At 33.6% G+C, this 19,155-nt stretch overlaps 1 protein-coding gene across 1 annotated transcript; it reads right to left on the reverse strand.

Moving 5' to 3' along the window:
• Positions 1 to 7,585: 7,585 nt before the first annotated feature.
• Positions 7,586 to 19,034, reverse strand: LOC126829761 (platelet-activating factor acetylhydrolase IB subunit alpha1). Its single transcript, XM_050559877.1, has 5 exons — positions 18,867 to 19,034; positions 16,094 to 16,183; positions 14,607 to 14,723; positions 13,666 to 13,788; positions 7,586 to 12,539 (listed from the first exon to the last, which is right to left on the reverse strand). Exons 1-5 carry the CDS (start codon positions 18,930 to 18,932, stop codon positions 12,222 to 12,224), a joined length of 714 nt encoding a protein of 237 aa, XP_050415834.1. The 5' UTR covers positions 18,933 to 19,034; the 3' UTR covers positions 7,586 to 12,221.
• Positions 19,035 to 19,155: the final 121 nt, after the last annotated feature.

Below are 19,155 nucleotides of genomic sequence, written 5' to 3' on the forward strand. Positions count from 1 at the left end.
AATTTCTACCATCAAGAATTCTCGAAATTAAATTTTTGAGATTATCGCTGCCCTTTTATTACCAAATTAATGGGGGTTTATTTTTTTAAAATTTGGCAGTTATTTTGAAAGAAATGCCCGCCATCAAATGAAAAATACATTTTTAAATTGATGTTTGTCAAATTCGATTTTTCGACACACTTCGCTTGCATAACCACTCTGTGTTTGAGGAATTTAAAAATAAATTATTTATCCTACCACCACTGAAATACACTGATTACGATATAGCGCTCCGATAATTCCTGAAGAACGCCAAATTGAATTATGTTAATCATGTCATTTTGCCTTGGCCGATTTTGAGTATGATTTTGTCTGACATATTATCATTGAACTAAACTGCATTGGTTTCTTTTGCAATTTTTTTAGGATAAATTGTAGCCCGTAAAACGTTATACCAAGAAAAAAATAAAACGTTTTGTTATTATAAGTAAAGCTACATGACACCATGACGTCATAGTTTTTATGGCGTCATAGTTGGGGCCCAAAATGGCGCCTGTAAATGTGTTGTTGTAACTTTCCCTATACAGGGCATTGGTCTAGTGTACAAAGGCGCCATCTTGGGTCCCAAGAATTTGTACCTACTCACTACCTATTCTATGCCCTATTATATTGTTGTGTCGAAGCTGACTGTCCCGCTATACAGCATGTGGAGAGATATGTCGTAGTATTCCGAGAAAAAGAGTCCATAGGAGATAAAACATACATTTTTTAAACGAAAAGTATAGCTGAACATACTATATATATAGTCTAATTCATAAGAAAATGAAATAAAAGATACACCCGACAAAAGTGCTATTAAATATATTTAACTTGCATACGCTTTTAAAAATCAGATTTTTTGTACGGATAAAGTGAAAAATCAAAATTTAAATAATAATTTGGGAGATAAAACTTTTTTGCCTTCTAGCCGGCAAAATAAGTGCCTGAAATTCCATGATTCTTTGATCTGGAGCCATTCCGGATTGTCTGTCAGTTTTCGGATATCGATCATTAATTATATCATCAATTTTTCGAAAATCGAAATTTCTTTAAAATGACTAATGGATAAAACATTTAAAATCATTGTAACGTTAAGTCAGTGCAAAATCAGTGTAACACCCCCCCCCCCCCCCCGCCTTTCTATCTATAAAAGCCTGCATTCCTACAAAATGTTTTTTTAGTCAAGTGAAACAAGAGAATTCATAGGCTAAATGGAACAATCGAACAAGTACACTTTAATGTCCACAAAAGACGTAAAACTATGAAATAAGATATATTTTTTTGATGTGACTCAACCGAAAGGTGCCATGTATGCAACATAGATAAATAATATCTACATTCAAGTTAAATGAACTGTATCTATTCATTTTAAGTCTTGCGTTGAGCTAAATAAAGTATATGAATTATTGCCATTAAAACATCTATTGGTGGTTTACAGTGTGCACATAGAATTTTCTACACCAAGTCTCTTGCATCCAGATATTTTAAACGCATTAACAATATATTCATTTAAGAGAAACTGTCATTTCGGCCGGGATCAATTCATATTCATTTGACGATCGACCTCCTATTTACAAAACTATGATTTATCCCAACTACAGTGTAAACATGGTTTAGAGACTCTATCTAAACTGCAGGGTACATCCTGTTTTAGAGACTACAGGGTACATTATGGATTATAGACTCTATCTGAACTACAAGGTATATTGAACTATAGGGTACACCATAGTTTAGATACTCTATCCGAACTACAGGGTACATGTTTAGACTCTATCCGAACTACAGGATACATCATGGTTTAGAGACTCAGTCTGAACTACAGGGTACATCATGCTTTAGAGACTCTATCTGAACTACAGGGTACATCATGCTTTAGATATCCTCGATCCCTGGTCTGTCCCTGGTAGCACCAAGGCCGATAGTTACCACGGGTTTATTTGTCTGTTATTCATTTCACGACAGGCTCTTGTGATTGCCACAGTAGTAATGTTTTTCACAAGAAAAACTAGGGGGATCAGGCGCCCCTGAAATTGGCCTCGCGAGGGGTTCTCACTCTATTGGGGGTCCGGTGGGGTTCTCTCCCTGAGTTTATAAAAATGTTTTCTGTAATTTGGCGTAATGTTTCTAGCTTACGCAAAATTTGATGTGTGACAATCCTATCTGAAATTAAGTTTTAAGCCGATTATTGAATTCAGTAACGGTAAAAACTTTATTACAAGCAATATCCACAAGGACAGGCATCGCCATTTTGTCATTTTATACTTACACCATCTGGACCATTCAAAATTAGTTTTTTTTTTATATCAATAGAACCCAATAACCACGAAACCCATATATACGACATATTACAAGCCAAACCCAACCGAAAAAAAAATGACGATTAATTAAAATTCCACCATTTTGGATTTCATTTTGACGGTAATTTTGAATTTCTACCACCAAGAATTAATTCTCAAAATTAAATTTTTAAGATTATCGCTGCATTTTTATTACCAAATTAATGTTGTTGTTTTTTAAATGGTATTATATCACCAAATTTGGCAGTCATTTTGAAAGAAATGCCCGCCACCAAATGAAAAATACATTTTTTAAATTTGTCAAATTAGATTTTTTGGCCACTATGTTCCATCATATTTAGGAAATGGGTCTTCATTATTTTTTTCTACAAGCTATAAAAAAAAATTGTAACATGGGCGGGAGATCTTCCTTTGTTCTTTTCGTTGAATAAGCAGATTGTTTTCCCTCTAGTAGATTGGGTGGAGCTTAACCGTGCAATAACTAGACATGTTCAATGTTATTGCACTCTTTTGCTGGTTTACACTAGTTTTAGTAGAACTAGTATAGAGAAGTGGGATGGGTTTTCTGTGCAATAACAACAAGCAAGTTGAGTAGGTGTCAATGTTACAAGTCATTTATAGCACGCTTCATTCGTTAACAGGTTTAACATCTCGGCCTTCGGCCTCGATGTTTAAACCTTTTCACTCATGAAAGCCGTGCTATAAATATAACACGTTCAATGTTATTGCACACTTTTGCTGGTTTACACTAGTTTTAGTAGAAATCATATAGAGAAGTGGGGTGGGTTTTCTGTGCAATAACAACAAGCATGTTGAGCAGGTGTCAATGTTACAAGTCATTTATAGCACGCTTCATTCGTTAACATGTTTAACACCTCGGCCTATGTAGCACCTTTGTCCTTAAGACAATATTGGTTCTTTGAAAAATTGTTGCTTCACTCTGCCTATAGAGTCAAATCACACGTACTTAATGAACGGGAATATATAGAGGATATTTGTCGTTTTAGAGTGAATAACATATTTTATTTTATCGAGAAGCAAGAAAACTTATATTTTCACGAATGCGTAATATCCTCTATATACATAAAAAAACAGTGATATTTTGACAAAATCATAACCATTGTCAAAATATCCATCAAATTCTATATGTTTATTGTCCTATGGTTGGTAGACCAAATAAGGTAATGTTTCCTCCTCTGGTCTTGTGAAATAAAGAGGTTTATTACATATTTGGGATGGAAATTAACGTCAAGGCTAATCTAAGACGTGCAGAAATTAAGGGGTTAAATACTTATAAAAGAGGATGTTGAGTGAGACTGGGCAGAGCTCACCCAGATATTCCAAGCAGCTATTATTATTGAGAACGAGGAACCCTCAAAGTCATTACAGCTTAACAATAAAGTTGTAAGAACCACTTTTTCTGTAGTGTTATTACGATCATAAAGAAAACAAACCCAACAAGGAAAGAAGTCCTAAAGTACTACACCTACGATAAACCTGTTAACTCATGAAAGCCATGCTATAAACATAACATAATTATTTCCTTTTGTCACCAAATCTCCAGAGGTATTTACCTCTGTTGCCCTCGTCATGATCCATCACTGTTTTCGGTCCCAGATTTTAAATGCTATAATCATTATGCTCAACCGGTTACAAACATGTACCGTGGTTCAGATATATATGCTAAAAATCGACTCTTAGCATGTTCTACATATATATGTGCTTTTGTGCCTGCACATGATCGTCTTCCTCATGCAAAATCAGGGGTCACCGCGGTCCTGAGCTTAATTTGCATTTTTATAGCGACGTTATTTTTACCGCTGGAGAGAGTATCAGAATTGTTTCAGCGAAGCGGATTAAAATCACTACGTTGATAGTAACGTGTTTCAAAAGATTTGGGCACTTTGATGTTAAAGGCTCAATACCACTCTTGTTGTAACTGAATAATATGTCCCAATCTTTATTCTGGTCAACAAATTGTACTATTTTACAATATTCCAATTAATTGATGATACAAATTTCATCTTAACACACCTAATTTAAAAAATTGGAAAAATTCAACTAAATGATTTGAAAAGCCTGACGTAAAGCTTTTCAAATGTGACTTGGATTTAAATATATTTTTGAATCCTTTGGACAAGTAAAATAGGATTTAATGGATAATTTACACAACAGGTAGGACACTAACACATCTAGTACTTAGAATAAGGCTATTGTCGTTTCTGGAGCTGTCAAGTCAGCAAGAGTGTTATTGTCCCTTTAAGACTAAAATATACTGCTGCTAACTATAACCTGTTTCGAAACCTGGATAATAATAATGTATGATTAAAGTAAAGTAAAATATGGATTGCAAAATAGTATCGACATTTTTCTGGAGACATATTACACTAACACTGTCCCCAAAATGTGATAAAGGCGTTACAAGGTAGGAGAATTACTAATTTCAGCAATCTTTAAGTAAAGAAAAGTCCATGGCACAAACTAGGCTACCCGAGTACTTAAATGTCCCTAATATCAGTAAACTCCCGAGGTATTCTAGTCCGTTTAATTATTAGCGCATTTGCTACCTTTAAGAAAACAGTTTTACCACACCCTATCTTACATGTATTGACTGACTGCCGATCCTTTACTTAGCCTTTTATCTCATTTCTCGAAAATGGATAGTTATAAATAGTTATGGATAGTTGTACGCAAATAGTGTAAACATCTGGTATATCAAGGTTGTGGAGCCTCTAGAGGTCACAATTTTGATCCGATTTTGATGAAACTTGAAATGCATGTTTATAAACCAAAGATCTTGGTTCTTTTCGATATTCGCGCATATCGGATCGCAACTTCCTGAATTATGGCCCCTGATTGTACGAAAAATCGTGTTTTAAGCTTATGGTCGGTTGACGTTGACGTCGACGAACACGTTTCCCGATCAAATATGTAAGAAAGGCCTTTGTCCTAATTTTTCTAGCTGTTTAAATTATAGAAGTTATTTGTATTGTTATTATATCTCGAGCTTAATTTCTGTTTCATACAACTAATTACTGTAAACACAACAGGGGGCCCACTTCCACTCGTAGAAAAGTCATTTTTGATTTCTAATCTATAGTCTGTATCAAAGTTGTACACATACGCTAACGCCCTCTGGTGTAATAATGTTGATAATTCATTATATTTTTCTGGACATTTTCATTTCAAGATTTTAACTTCAAGACTTTTTGAAACGTAGAAAATATTTTCATAAGAGTTCAAATTCCAGATTATTTTTTAGATACTTTCAGAAACTAATGAATTAATTTCTTTGTCGTGTAAAATTAAGAAATTATTTTTTAATTTTAATATTTAATGATATATAAAAGTTGCCGATAAAACGCAGAAAATGAAACATAAAGACATTTTTTTGTTTAAAATGTTGATTTTGTGCATGAAATGTTGGCATAAGAATGTAGAAACAAGAATCATTAGTTTAGAATGTTGCGTTCATGTCTAAAATATTCAAACTGGAATGTAGAAACAAGAATCATGAATATTGTCCCATTTGGTCTTCCATACTATTGCGTGTCGCATGTGCAGCTCAGTTGTTCTGTTGGAGCGATAAGTTTTTCATCTGTGAACATATTATCAAAGCATTCAAGTGTCCAATGTCCATGACTATTTATTATATCACAACCTGCGTAGGTATTTGCATTTCAATATCCTCTACTTTTTCTGAAGAGTATAAATACAATAGCACGGGATGATTTAGACAAGTGTTAAACTTTCTGAATGGTATCGTCTCCAACAATTTTATCTAGTCCAAAGCACAAATACAAATAGAACCCATGGGTGAGAGACTGAGAACATTAAAGATGAAATGAAATGGGATTTAAAGGAGCTAAATCGCTAACATTTGGGACCTAGAAATTCACAAAAGTGGGTCGCAACGCATATAATACTGTAATATGAATGTATATAAACTGATTTTCATTTAATGGTTTCCGATTTTACTCCAATTTCAAATCAGTTATGTTCGGCGAAATAAGTCAGCAATCCCAATAGAGTGCAAATTTCTAGCGTCTAGTTATTCTAGTCTACATAACTCCATTTGATTTGGTGCAATGTGTCTAGCCTCGTCCCTCGAGTCTCTCAATACAACTGGGGCTGAAGCGCATTATGGTACACGATTCGTGTACCAATGTTAAAAAAAATTATTTTATCTTAAATATCGGATATCAGAAGCTCATCTTTTCCCGGTAAGTTTACATCATCAATGTTGATTTAAATTGACCAATAATTCGTGTTTTCGATGTCGAAGATTTTGAGTTACGGACTTAGGTCCTTTAACGTCCTACTGTTCTGCTCCTAATTAACCTTAAAGATACTTTCCCCAATCTGTGTGATTTGATGGTATATTTGGACTAAAAGCATTCAAACTAATTAATCTATCAAAAACTTGCTTCAAATCCCTCTGAAAACTTTGTAAATTGTATTCACTGGGAGATACTGCAAGCTATAAATAAACTGTTGTTAGACGCCATATTGTCACACAACTTTGTTGAAGGAGGGTCCATTTTCAGAATGTATTTTTCATTACTTACTGTCCATTTACTGTACATATTGAGGCCTAAGTACATTTTTAATTATTTTCTGTTGACTTCCATTTTCTACCTTTAATTGTCAGGTTCCTGAGACAATGAATCTTTGTGGGGACTGATCTTGAAAACTTTGGAGAAAAACATTGTCTTTATCCTCATTTTGGCATATGTACATAATGTACATACACATCAGGCTTTTTAAAGAGAGAAATCAATTTTTATTATGAATTAATAGGATCACATTGTGATTCAATTTCATTGATGCAAGGCATTAATGGTGAGGTCACATATGTCCTTTCCTCCTTTCTTTATCTATGCTTTGAATGCCCATTTCATCCCACCATCTGATGATAAAGGATAAAGCACACAACCAACCATGACACTTTTCTCATAAAAAGTGTTGTTTTACAAATTGTTTATGTAGCTTCCCCCCTGGAAAACCAGGCTGGTAAATCTATTTTGCCAACACCAGGACCGAATGGACGTTTGAGTTATATCAGATCTATGTAAACCGCATACAATTTTGGAATAACCTCAGTTGTTCAGATGCACTGACTTAGAAGTGCTGTCATTGGGGAGGTAGTTAGATATCTTCTGCAATATAACAAACTCAGCTACCCAGTCAAGATATTAGATTTATGTGATAAATCTGTGACATTACAAAAATAATGTGTATTGGAATAAAAACAATAAAAAAAAAACCAATTATTTGATGAGCATTTACTTGTTCTATAGATATGGACTTTTACAATATTATGTGCACCATATAACATCATATATATCAACAAAATGAACACATTACTGGGTAAACAGTAAATAAATTAACTAATTTCCAGATACATATCATATTTAATGAATAACTCCCACAATTGCAGTTTTTAATATTTTATTCATTGTCTAGAATTCAAAATAAAAACCCTGCAACCACTGAATCTTTTTAGTATCTGCCATCCCTAGCAATAACACAAGCATGGTAGAGTTCAGTGCTTTTATGTTTTAACAACAACCATGACATTAAGAGGATATTTCACGGTAGATACATACTTCATAATTTGAACTAGGAGTATAGTTTTCTTCTGTACACTTACAATAATTATAAGATTTTAGGTTGTATGAGATAAATAACCTCACGGGAACATCTTTAACATAAGCTTATTTTCCCAAATTGTATTAATAACTATAAATAATATAATATGATTGCCATAATAAACATAATAATAACATTATACCTGATTATACAATACTGACAAGAAAAATATAATACATTGTACAATTATTTCTTAAAAGAAAATAGAGTATTTCGTCCACATAGAAAGAAATTTTTTGTCTATAATCCATTTGGTGGAGACAGAAGTGTTACACAGCACTAACAAAGCATTTTTTTTTTCTACATACCAGTCACATTTTCTTGAATTCTATAAATCTCCTAAATTTTAATATCTGTAAGAATATCAAAACAATAATAAAATATTAGCAAGAAAGGCTGCTACTGGTACCAAATAAAAGACACAACTAAGATACAATATTAACTACTGGGAGATTTAATTTTAAAACTCTGTATTGTTTGTTGTGTTTACATTTTGCTGAGTGGTTCTTCTGTAAGCCATCTTACTAGTAAAGAAAGGAACAGTGATCCAAAATAATGATGCCAGCACTGTGCCAATCTTAAATTATTTAAAGATACATTATGGGAGATTAGATAAAGAGCTGACAGTTCTCATTATAATAGTTAAAAACTAGATAATGTAAAGGCAATTTGCTGAAAATTGATCCACTCTTAACCGAGAATTTATCGATTGAATTTTGGGCCTAGCCTAGATCATCATTACTAAAGTCGGTACAATAAAATACATAGCCTTGATTATCCATTTCTTGATTTAATCATGAATGAGCATAGGGCAGCAGATCGGATCCTAATCCAGTAAATATTGCAGGCTAGCGATGACATCGAGAGTTGATTATGGACTGGATAAATTAACTAATGTCTAATTAATAATTAGATAACATTTCATGCCTAAAGAAAGACCTGCAATAGGCAGATTTAGCTCTTGCATAATATATGTTTAAACAAAATGATGGAAATATTGGATTTTAATAGAAATGCATGTGTGTGATAGTGGAATCTGTAGTTTAAGTAATAATATCTTGCTTTTGGCTTTTAAACCTCACTAAAAGCCCTAATCAATGTTTAGGAATAGTAGGCTAAATGATCAATATAAACACCTATCTGATTTAGTTGGTGCGATGCCGGTGATGATATGGAAAAATAAATATGTGGCAATAGGCTCTGCCTATGATGTGTAGTAGATAAATAAGACATTTATGGGACCTCACCTATATATGACTAGATTTTTGAAATAAAAAAATTCAAAATATACACATAAAACATTTCAAATTTAATATGACCACCAGTAACGGACTGGGTAGCTCTTGGCACTCAGACCAATTGGTTTTCTTGACCGAGGCCCAGTCCGCCCCTGATCCAAATGTTTCTTAGTTATATATACTTCATTTATTGACACAATTGACCTATCCCCGATGTCAATCTGAATGACGTACAAACATCAAGCAAATCAATCAGATTATGACATTGTCATTTGATAGTCACACACCTGTCTTATAGGATGTAAATATTCAGTAAAATGTCAAATTTAAAGTTAATGTTTTCTTATAAATATATGTACAACTTTTCTTCAGGATGAAAAAGATGGTAGTGATGTTAAAACATTCCTACAGACAGAGCAGTTTTTGCAAACCTCGGAAGTCCTGGCTTGTCGGAGAAAGATGCATAGTCATGATGTTGTCGAGGGGGTGTGGCTATCATTGCTACAGGGATAGTTCTGATACAGCCCTCGCATAAACAAATGTGGTTTCAGTAGACTCATTGTAACATAACCAAACAGAGTGTTTGGTGGAAATTTTTTGTGCACCAAGCAAACATTTGAACATTTTTAAATCAATATTTAAGTCTTTATATCTGTTGGCTATAATTGTTGTGTTTTTAGGTTAAATTCTTTGATACACTTTATTTTATGACATGTAAATTCTGCAGTTGGACAATTTAAAGATTGGCAGATAAGACCAATAACAGTTACACAGAAAAGATTAGTAAAGTCTATGCATATATTTAAAATATAGCCACAAAAATGATTTATAAACATGATTGTTCCTGTTCAATTACTTTTTTTTCTTAGGTTAATTTGTGTTCTCATCTTTTATGCTGCTGATCGCCATTTGCAGACAATATCTAACTATTCATGGCTTTATCCATGCTAAAATGATTATTTGGCATTTAATTAAGAAAACCCAACCAAAAATATCAATAGTAGATAATCTCCCCTGATGGATTCATTTAGATTAAACGAAAACTCACCAAAAGATTTTACCCAAGACTTATAGGTGGTGCTTGCTTGTTTATATCGTATGTAGATGATATCGATTGCGGCAAAATTTTAAATTCATATTTGTGTAAATACTGAACGAAACTGAGTGATATTTGGACTGATATTCCATTTGGAGATTCAACTTTCACTATATTGTTGTTAACTAGGTGTTCAAAATATCTCAAATGACAAACATCAGCTTTAAATGATTACCCAACCATTATTTTTTGCACAGCCTCAAAACAAACATAATATTTGTCAAAATGATGGGTGAGATATGCAAAATAAAAAATAAAATAATTTTTTCATAATTCTACAGCATTGTAATGACTTTATAATATAGAAATGCATTTAAAATTGGTTATAAATGCATAAACAATAACCAGTAATAATTAAAACTGTAGTGATATCCCTGATAACCACAAAAAAAATAATAATACATGGCAATATTCAATATTTAAATGTACGTACAATACAACATATTCATTTAAACATTTAGCTCCACAACTTAATAATAATTAAGGCTGCAACAATAGGATGATATTGAAAGGTGTAAAACAGAATCAAACCGTTTCTATATATATATATATCTGTAACTAGAGTACAAACACATATTACAAGCTCCATGTTCTTGGGAGGATCAAATTTTTAAAAGGTTTCTACATACATTTCGGTCAAAACATGAATATTTGTTTTATTTGACATGGTAAAAAGAAATATAAACTTTGTCATCCAATTTAACACAAACCAGGTGATTTTGGGACTAACACATGATACATCTACATGTAGTGAATGAAACAATACCGAAGTTTGATACTTTGAATCGATTACGGGCCTTTACAATCTGAAGAAAAGCCACCCACCCCAATACATGCAATCTGTGTTTTACCACATTGGTTTGGTGCAGGAAAGTAGGACATTAAACCCTATTTCAATTCATTTCATATGTGTTTGACCATATCATTGCAGCCTTAAATAATAATAATAATATTTACATACAATATATATTTCATAGCATTGGAATGATTGATCGATATTAAAGCAAATACAGTTAAATTCATTTCATATATTCTAATACTTATAGCTTATGTTATGGATACTTTGATAGGTATAAATACATTTGATGTTTCCTACCAACAAAGTATTATCCATATTAATTATTTATTATTCTAAATATAAATCTCCTAATCATGGGAAAGAGGGTCAGTTAGGGGAATTCCCGCACACCAAGTTACATACTTGGCTGGGATTAGGGTTAGGTAATTTTAACTCTAATCCAGAATTCATGATAGATTAACTTTCTGCATGGGAATTATCTCTACAACCAGACTGAAAATAGACAACCAACAAAGTCATGCTCCGCAAAGACATATTCAGGGGGAATAACTCCTTTTTGGACAAAACAATTTCTGCTAAGCAAAATATACAAAATTGAAATAGTCAACAGAAAGGGAGAATCAAGAGTCAATTCTTAAAGGAATGTTTTTTTATGCGGACTTGAAGCATGCTGAAACGTGATAATTCATAAGACATTGTCAGTAAAATATCAAAAAGCGGAACTTAATGCTGAAGTGTTAGTCTTATAACTGACGTGGTGAGCGAACAGCCCCCATTATTTTTATCAGTCAATATTACTCTTTAATTAATGTTTCATAGCATAAGTCCTTGTTTTCAAAATTTCTTTATTTGTACTTTAATACTGCATATCTCTGCTAGATATCATGGGGTTTTTCCGTAAATCAATGCCATCTTGGTTTATTTTTCAAAAGGAATTTTATATCAAGCCATTTCACAAGAAAATAAGCCAAACAGATAATTATCCATGCAACTTGACCAATGTCAATAAATTCTTTGGATTAAAATAAATTTGTCTCTTTTGAAATTGTTTCGGTCTTTTGATATTTTACTGATGTTACATAAAGCGAACATGATTGGAATTTGACAGATATACTGAGAAATTATTTATCTCCAGCAAGTTCTCCAGCCATAGAGGCTGTCTCAATTGATGTACTTTCCACCTTAATAAATGTTTGTAAATAATTCTGTATTTCTTCTAATAAGGGCTCACAAATTTTTTGGTATCCAATCTGTGTTAAATGCAGAAAGTCGAACATATCATGATGGTTGATAACCCCATTTGAGTTCACAAATACTGACCAATCAGTATTCAAGAAGAGGGTATTTGGCATGTCCTGTAATTGATCAGCGAGACTTTTGTTTATTTGCTGAATTTTTTCTCGTAGTGGATTTGGTTTTTCTCCTCGAGGTGGAATACCCTGAAAAATCATAAATTAAAAGCTATGAATTTCGCAAACTTGTGATAGATCCCGATTTTATGCATCAGCAGCTAAGTTGTCCAAGCTATTATAAGCTAAACAACTCATAAAAATTTGTAACAAGGGGGATAACTCTAGGAGTTATTATCAAAGATAGGTTGTCAGGCAACAAAACATACGCCCACAGCAGCTAAATCGTCCAGGCAGTCAACAAGTGTTGTCGCATATTTTTACTTTTTTCAGTAATGAAACATTTGTAATACACTAAAAATCTGATTAAGAGTAACAACTCATGAAGTAATTATCAGAAAACCATTAGAATTTGTTTGGTTTTTATAAAGTTCTGCCCCATGCTAATGTTTAGTATACAAAACTATTAATATCATGGATTTAGCTGTTCAAGTGATAAAAATTCATTGAAAATCAATATACTTGTTCGTCTCAAGATCTTAAACTCTGTGTATCAATCTGAAGTCAATCAGATGATAACTTTAGCCTCTAGAGTGTCACAAGATTTTTCAAAGTGATCAAGGGCCATAACTTTGGCAATAATTATCGGAAATCGTTGAAAATCAATAGGATATTAACTTTAGCCTCTAGCGCGTCCACAAGCAATTGTGCATGCTGGTCGGCCGGCCGGACAGGGGCCACGACAATATACGACCACATTTCAATGTGGCCGTATAAAAATCATAATAGAATGAACAACCAATAAAGATCTAACAATATTTTCTAACAAAGCGGCATAATTCTCACAGTTATTATTGAAAATTGTTGAAAACTTTTAGGATTCATAGAACCTCCATATATACATAAAGATAGGTTAATAATATTCCAGTATGTAAAGTGCTCACAAGATTATATAACACATGATCCAACCTTATTTCAATAATTCAATTGTGCCTTTGGGTCCATAGCTATGGGAAAGGAAATCTGAGGACCCAGAGAAAACCCACGTGGTTGGACAGGTGACCCTACTCATTGCCAGTTACAAGCGGGGAATCGAAACCATAAAACTTGACTCAGTAACAGACCTTTTAATCTAATTTTTATGCCTTAGAACATTCAGAGCGCCCCCCCCACCCCAGTCTGAAAATGTCGAAAGTACACTGTAAGAAAATGTTACCATGACAATAAGCTGTGCCTGTGGTTGTTTGGTATGTATAAGATTTACGATTTCTGTTATTCCACCAACTATCTGTTCGGCTGTATGACCATGATTATTCGTCCCCACCATTAAAACTACCACCTGAAATATTCGTGCTACTGTTACGGCACATCATAGTGCACAGAAAGACTACTGAATCCCTTATAATTTCAACAATTGGCCAAATGGTCCTAATCATTTGGGTGGCTTATATTGGCTATCAATACATTAATAATTTCTCTTTCATATTTTACACACAATCTCAATAGTACATTAAAACCAACATTCCTACACAATGATGTTTAAGTAGTAATAACAAAATTGCTAAATGGGGCTGGACATGTGCATTAATTAAACCAATCAGGACATAGAAAAAATCTGTTAAATTTTGTTCAGATCAATTCAGTGGTTTACAAAAATAGTCTAAATTTGTCCCTTCCCAACCCTTTCACATGTAGGTCCAAGCAACTATATTTTAACAATTTTGGATAAGCACCACCTAAGCAACACACTTACATGTATAAAATTTTATGGAGATTCATCAAGCAGTTTAAGAAAAGAAGATGAAAATGTTTTAAAAACATGCCACTATTAGTTGCTGCCACAGCTGCCTCTGTGGGGTATTTCAACATTATTTGATCAAATAAATAACACCCTACTAAAATATCTAACTAATTTGGTTGGAAAGCTTTGAATTATTTTAGAGTTGAAAATGTCTAAATTTGATGTATAAAGGTACATGTGTACCAGTGCTTTGATTTTGTATTAATAACAGGAGGTAAGTCACCATTGCTATTGCAAAATGCTAAGGAAAATAGTGACTTGTTTAAGTTGTCAATCAAATTAGTACAGTATCATGAGAAAACTAGTATTATCTTCTGTAGGCCAGTCTAGTATAATACTAAGATGGCCGAACCTACCTTTGGTCTCATGTCCTCCAATTCTCCATTTTGAATTCTCCATAAAATATGTTGTGTTTGGTCTCCTCCAATACCAAAATTTATACAATGTAACGGTTCAAACATCTGTTGCCATAGCTACCCAAAAAACAAAAATACTCAAATTTAACATTGCTTTTTTCATGTTTCACTACCACTTGTTGATGATATGGCCAGAAACTGAATTGTTGTTCGCACACAATACAAGTGTTCTGTACTAAATCTGGTAATTTACATCTTAATGGAATAGACTTTTACAATAGTTTGAGACTAACACGCATTTAATTTTTTGTCTAGAGTCACATCTGCTATGATTTGGAGGTGAATTCTGCCTAGACTATTTACCAACTTCCAATGTCAGTGTGTACATGGGTTGGACCTCGATTTTCCCATCCCATCTGAATGATGAGGCTTTTATTTTATCCATATTAGTTTCGGCTGTGCTACTGGCATGTAGTAACCAGGCTTAAAAAATCATGTGGGATTGAAACCCAACACTTTCAAAGTCCAGTACCCTCACCACTTAACTACCACAGAGTTGGGTCATGGTGTCAAGAGATCCAGTGTGTAAATGGGATTTCTTGGTTTCTACATGCGGTAGTTTATAAACAGGCAAATAAGCCATGTCCCTGACAAAGTTGGTCATAAATTTTGGCTTTGTCAAGTACAAAACCTTAATGATAACTTCTCGCTTACAAACTGAGTGATTTGATGATATGATTAGACTAAAAACATATTCAAACTAATTAATCTATTAAAAATTTGCTTCAAATCCCTCTCAAAATTTTGTTTTCATGGAGAGACACAGCATACTATAAATAAACTGTTGTTAGCCGTCATTACTGTCAGCTCACTTCATCAAGGGAGAGTTCATTTTTCAGAATGTATTTTACATAACTTACTGTCCATTTACTGGACATATTGAGGCCTAAGTACATTTTTAATTATTTTCTGTCAACTTCTATTTCTGCCGTTTAATTTCAGAGTCTTTTGTACGTTGACACGCCTCAATGTTCCCAAAACTGCCTCACCATTTCATCAAGAAATAACAAGCTAGCACACAATAAGCTGACAGACAACAGTCAGGTTGCCAGTTTAGTGATACCCTGACATTTTTGCCCAGTGCTTTCCCCATGGGTGCTTTTTGGGTAATCCAGTATTTTTCTAGTAAGATCGGGTGTCTATACTTTCCATATATACCAAATTTGCCACACTTTTATTGGAAATAACCTCCCGATAAATACTTTCGGGACAATGTATCTTTAAGTGCCGGTAATTTTCTTCAGCAGTATCGAAAATATTGCAGGTCCAACAAAAATCAGGCCTAGTCAAGTGAAAATAAAGCTCTTTCCCGCTATTCCCAACTTCCCAGCTTACCCCTCACAAAAAGAAATACTGGTATTTAGTGGTTCCACCCTCTTATCTTTATAGGCCATGGACATCACAAATGCAGGCCGATAATTACATACCTGGGTTTGAGCAAGATTTGATACAATCGAATCACCGATAAAAATAACCTCAGGTTCTCTTTCTTTAGCTTCATTTAAAAACAGATGATGCTATATTAAAAAAAAAATAATGATCTATGCATAAAAAAATTAAACAAGCTGTTGCCATGCAAGATATGGACTTTTGCAAGAGATGGACACAGAACAAGCTAAAAAAGCCATTTTTGTACAATAAGGGGCCATAATCCTGGATGCTATGGTCCGACATACATCAATATCAACAAGCGAACAGTGAGGCTGATGTCCCCTGCCGAAATCCCAAAGTAAATAGATAACACATTAATTAATAGCACATTTATTTTTTTCAAAAGTATTCAGCAATCAAACTATACACTAAGTTTCATCACTCTCTATCAAATAGAATCAAGATTATCTTGTCCCAAAGCATCGACTAATGAAATTGATAAGCTCTGCTTAGCTTTAGCTCGAAATGTAAATCATTGAACCCAGTCAAGACATTCACCTAATGAACATCTACATCAAGTTTAAACATTCTACCTTAGTTAAAAGCAGAGTTGTTATGTTCCAAAGTCTTGACTAATCAAATTGCTTATCGCTCCTTAGCCTATGCAGAAAATTCTCACCATCGAACTTAGTCAAGGTAATGATATAATGAATCTATATTCGGAGTTTCATTGCTCTCACTTCATTATAACCAAAGTTATCGTGCCCCAAAGCATCAACCAATCAGATTGCTTATGTCTGCTTACCGTAAGCATACAATGTTCATAATCGAACTCCATCAAGGCATTCACCTAATGAAAGCCTACACCAAGTTTGAACATTCTACATCAATTCGAATGAGAGTTATTGTGTTCCCAAAAAGTGTGACAGACAGAGACACAGACGGACGGACAGACGGACGAACCCATTTTAATAGTCCCCTGCTTTCTTCAAAAGGCGGGGGACAAAAAGAACTGAGATCTTTGGGATATGAACATACATTTTAAGTTTCATAAAAATCGTCTAAAAAATGTGACCCCTAGAAGGTCGACATATTACATGGTTTAACACTATTTGTGTAAAGGGGAGTCGCCATTCTGACGGGAAGATTCGGTCCGATTTTCACGAAATTCAAACTCAACTGTAATTTTTTTAAAATCAAATAATAATTGTGACCTCTAAAACGTGATTTTTGGTACAATCAGGGGCCATAAGATTCCAATGTTGAAAAGAGCCTCTTTATATCTATAAGAAGTATGTTAAACCATGGACCTTATAACCTGATTTCATTTGATTTCTTTATATATTTGGGATATATACCTATAAGTTTTGACAAAATCTTATAAAAATTGTGACCTGTAGAGTGTGCACAAACAAAATGTGAATGGACAGTGGCAACGAATAAAAAAACAATGACACTATTTTCTGTCTTGTTCATTCGCAAAAGTTGAACATATACTGAAACACTGCTATTAATTTTGAATGCCATAAACATTTCTTAGCTAGATATGGACGTCAATCATGAAAATGTGTGAAATTCACACACTTCTTTTACCAGTTAATCTGCGTTGTTATTACTCTAATTGATCAAACACATTCAACTGACAATCATTACAAAGTTGAGGTTTGACATTTGTTCATTGATATTAACCAAGCATTATTATGCATTTTTATGAGCTAAACAAACATTTATTTTGTGATGAATGTAGCGGGCACAGTTGCCAAGTTGATCTTTCAATAAGACATATTCTTGTAAATTTGGTAAAAAATTAGGCCTACTGTCTGGATCTTCCTATTTTTTAAAAGGATTTCTTCGATTGTGAATAAACTATTTAACTTCGATTATTATAGACTTACCAAAATGGAGCCTGATTACGTCACTCTTCGGGAGAGATCATTTCGTATAAAGGGGTGGCATGTCGAAACGGTTTGCGGTACATTTACGACAATTCATGGTATAAGTTATCGGTCTCGACTTGGTATTGAGTTTGTCCGTTCATCCCTTTATTTTGTTACCATCTTTTTACATTCTAGTAAAATCCCTGTTTATAGGTTTTGTTTTAATTATTTGATTAGTCGGATGTGAGAATTCTTTTTTGAACACAAATGCGGCACAAAAATAATGACATTCGTTTAACAGGCTTTAAAATTGTACCCATGTTGTTTTTTAAGTTATGGTATTTATAATATAAAGAAGATAGGATAGTTTTAGTTTATATATGACTTTATTTTTACGAGAATCCGTGCAATCATTGATATTTTCATTGTGAATAAAATTTGGTAGTCTGGCCATCAATGGTTGGTTTCAATATAAATCTTCTATGTAATTGCCTTTAGTTGATATTTTTCGTTGCCCCAAACTCAAACTATCAAAATGATCGCTGCTTGTTTTCATTGCAATACATGGTTGTCAAACCACCCCCCACAACAGCCTCATTGGTTTCGCCCAACAGGTGGCGAAAACAGTGTTGTCTTGTACTCAGTCGAAAATATAAGTAAACACGTCAAATTTTTCAAGAGAGAACTTTTTTATTTGTTGGGATATTTAATTGTGCAATGGATTTTATTTAACCTGAGTTGACTTCAAACACACAGGTATGTTTATAATATCCAAAGTTACATAGTTTGTTCATAATCGAAGAAATCATTTTAAAAAATAGGAAGGTTCAGACAGTAGACATGGTTTTTGCTATTTCAAGACAATCAAGCATCCACTCCCAGTTAGGACTAGTTGAGCTGCAAAAATGTAATAAACATAATTCATTAATTGTAGCCTGTAGATTTAATTTACCAGACTCATCCATCGTCCGTCCCCCTGGACATCTTCTACTGGTGCTGCTACAGCCGCTGGGTTCATTTTATCTTTCTATCTATCTTTATTTCTCCTATTCTATCTTCTTACTATCTTCGGTAATTATTATTGTCAATTTTCCGTCATTCACCGGAACCGGATACAACACCTGCGTTTGTGGCTGTTTCATTTCCGCTAAAGTGGAAGTGGAAACATATTTGTTATGCAAGCACACACACCTCATTATTTCACGAATTACATTTGCCTCAAAATATTAAAAACAAACAAA

This window comes from Patella vulgata, chromosome 8 (genome assembly GCF_932274485.2).
Source record: "Patella vulgata chromosome 8, xgPatVulg1.2, whole genome shotgun sequence".
In the NCBI taxonomy this organism is placed as follows: Eukaryota; Metazoa; Mollusca; class Gastropoda; family Patellidae; genus Patella; species Patella vulgata.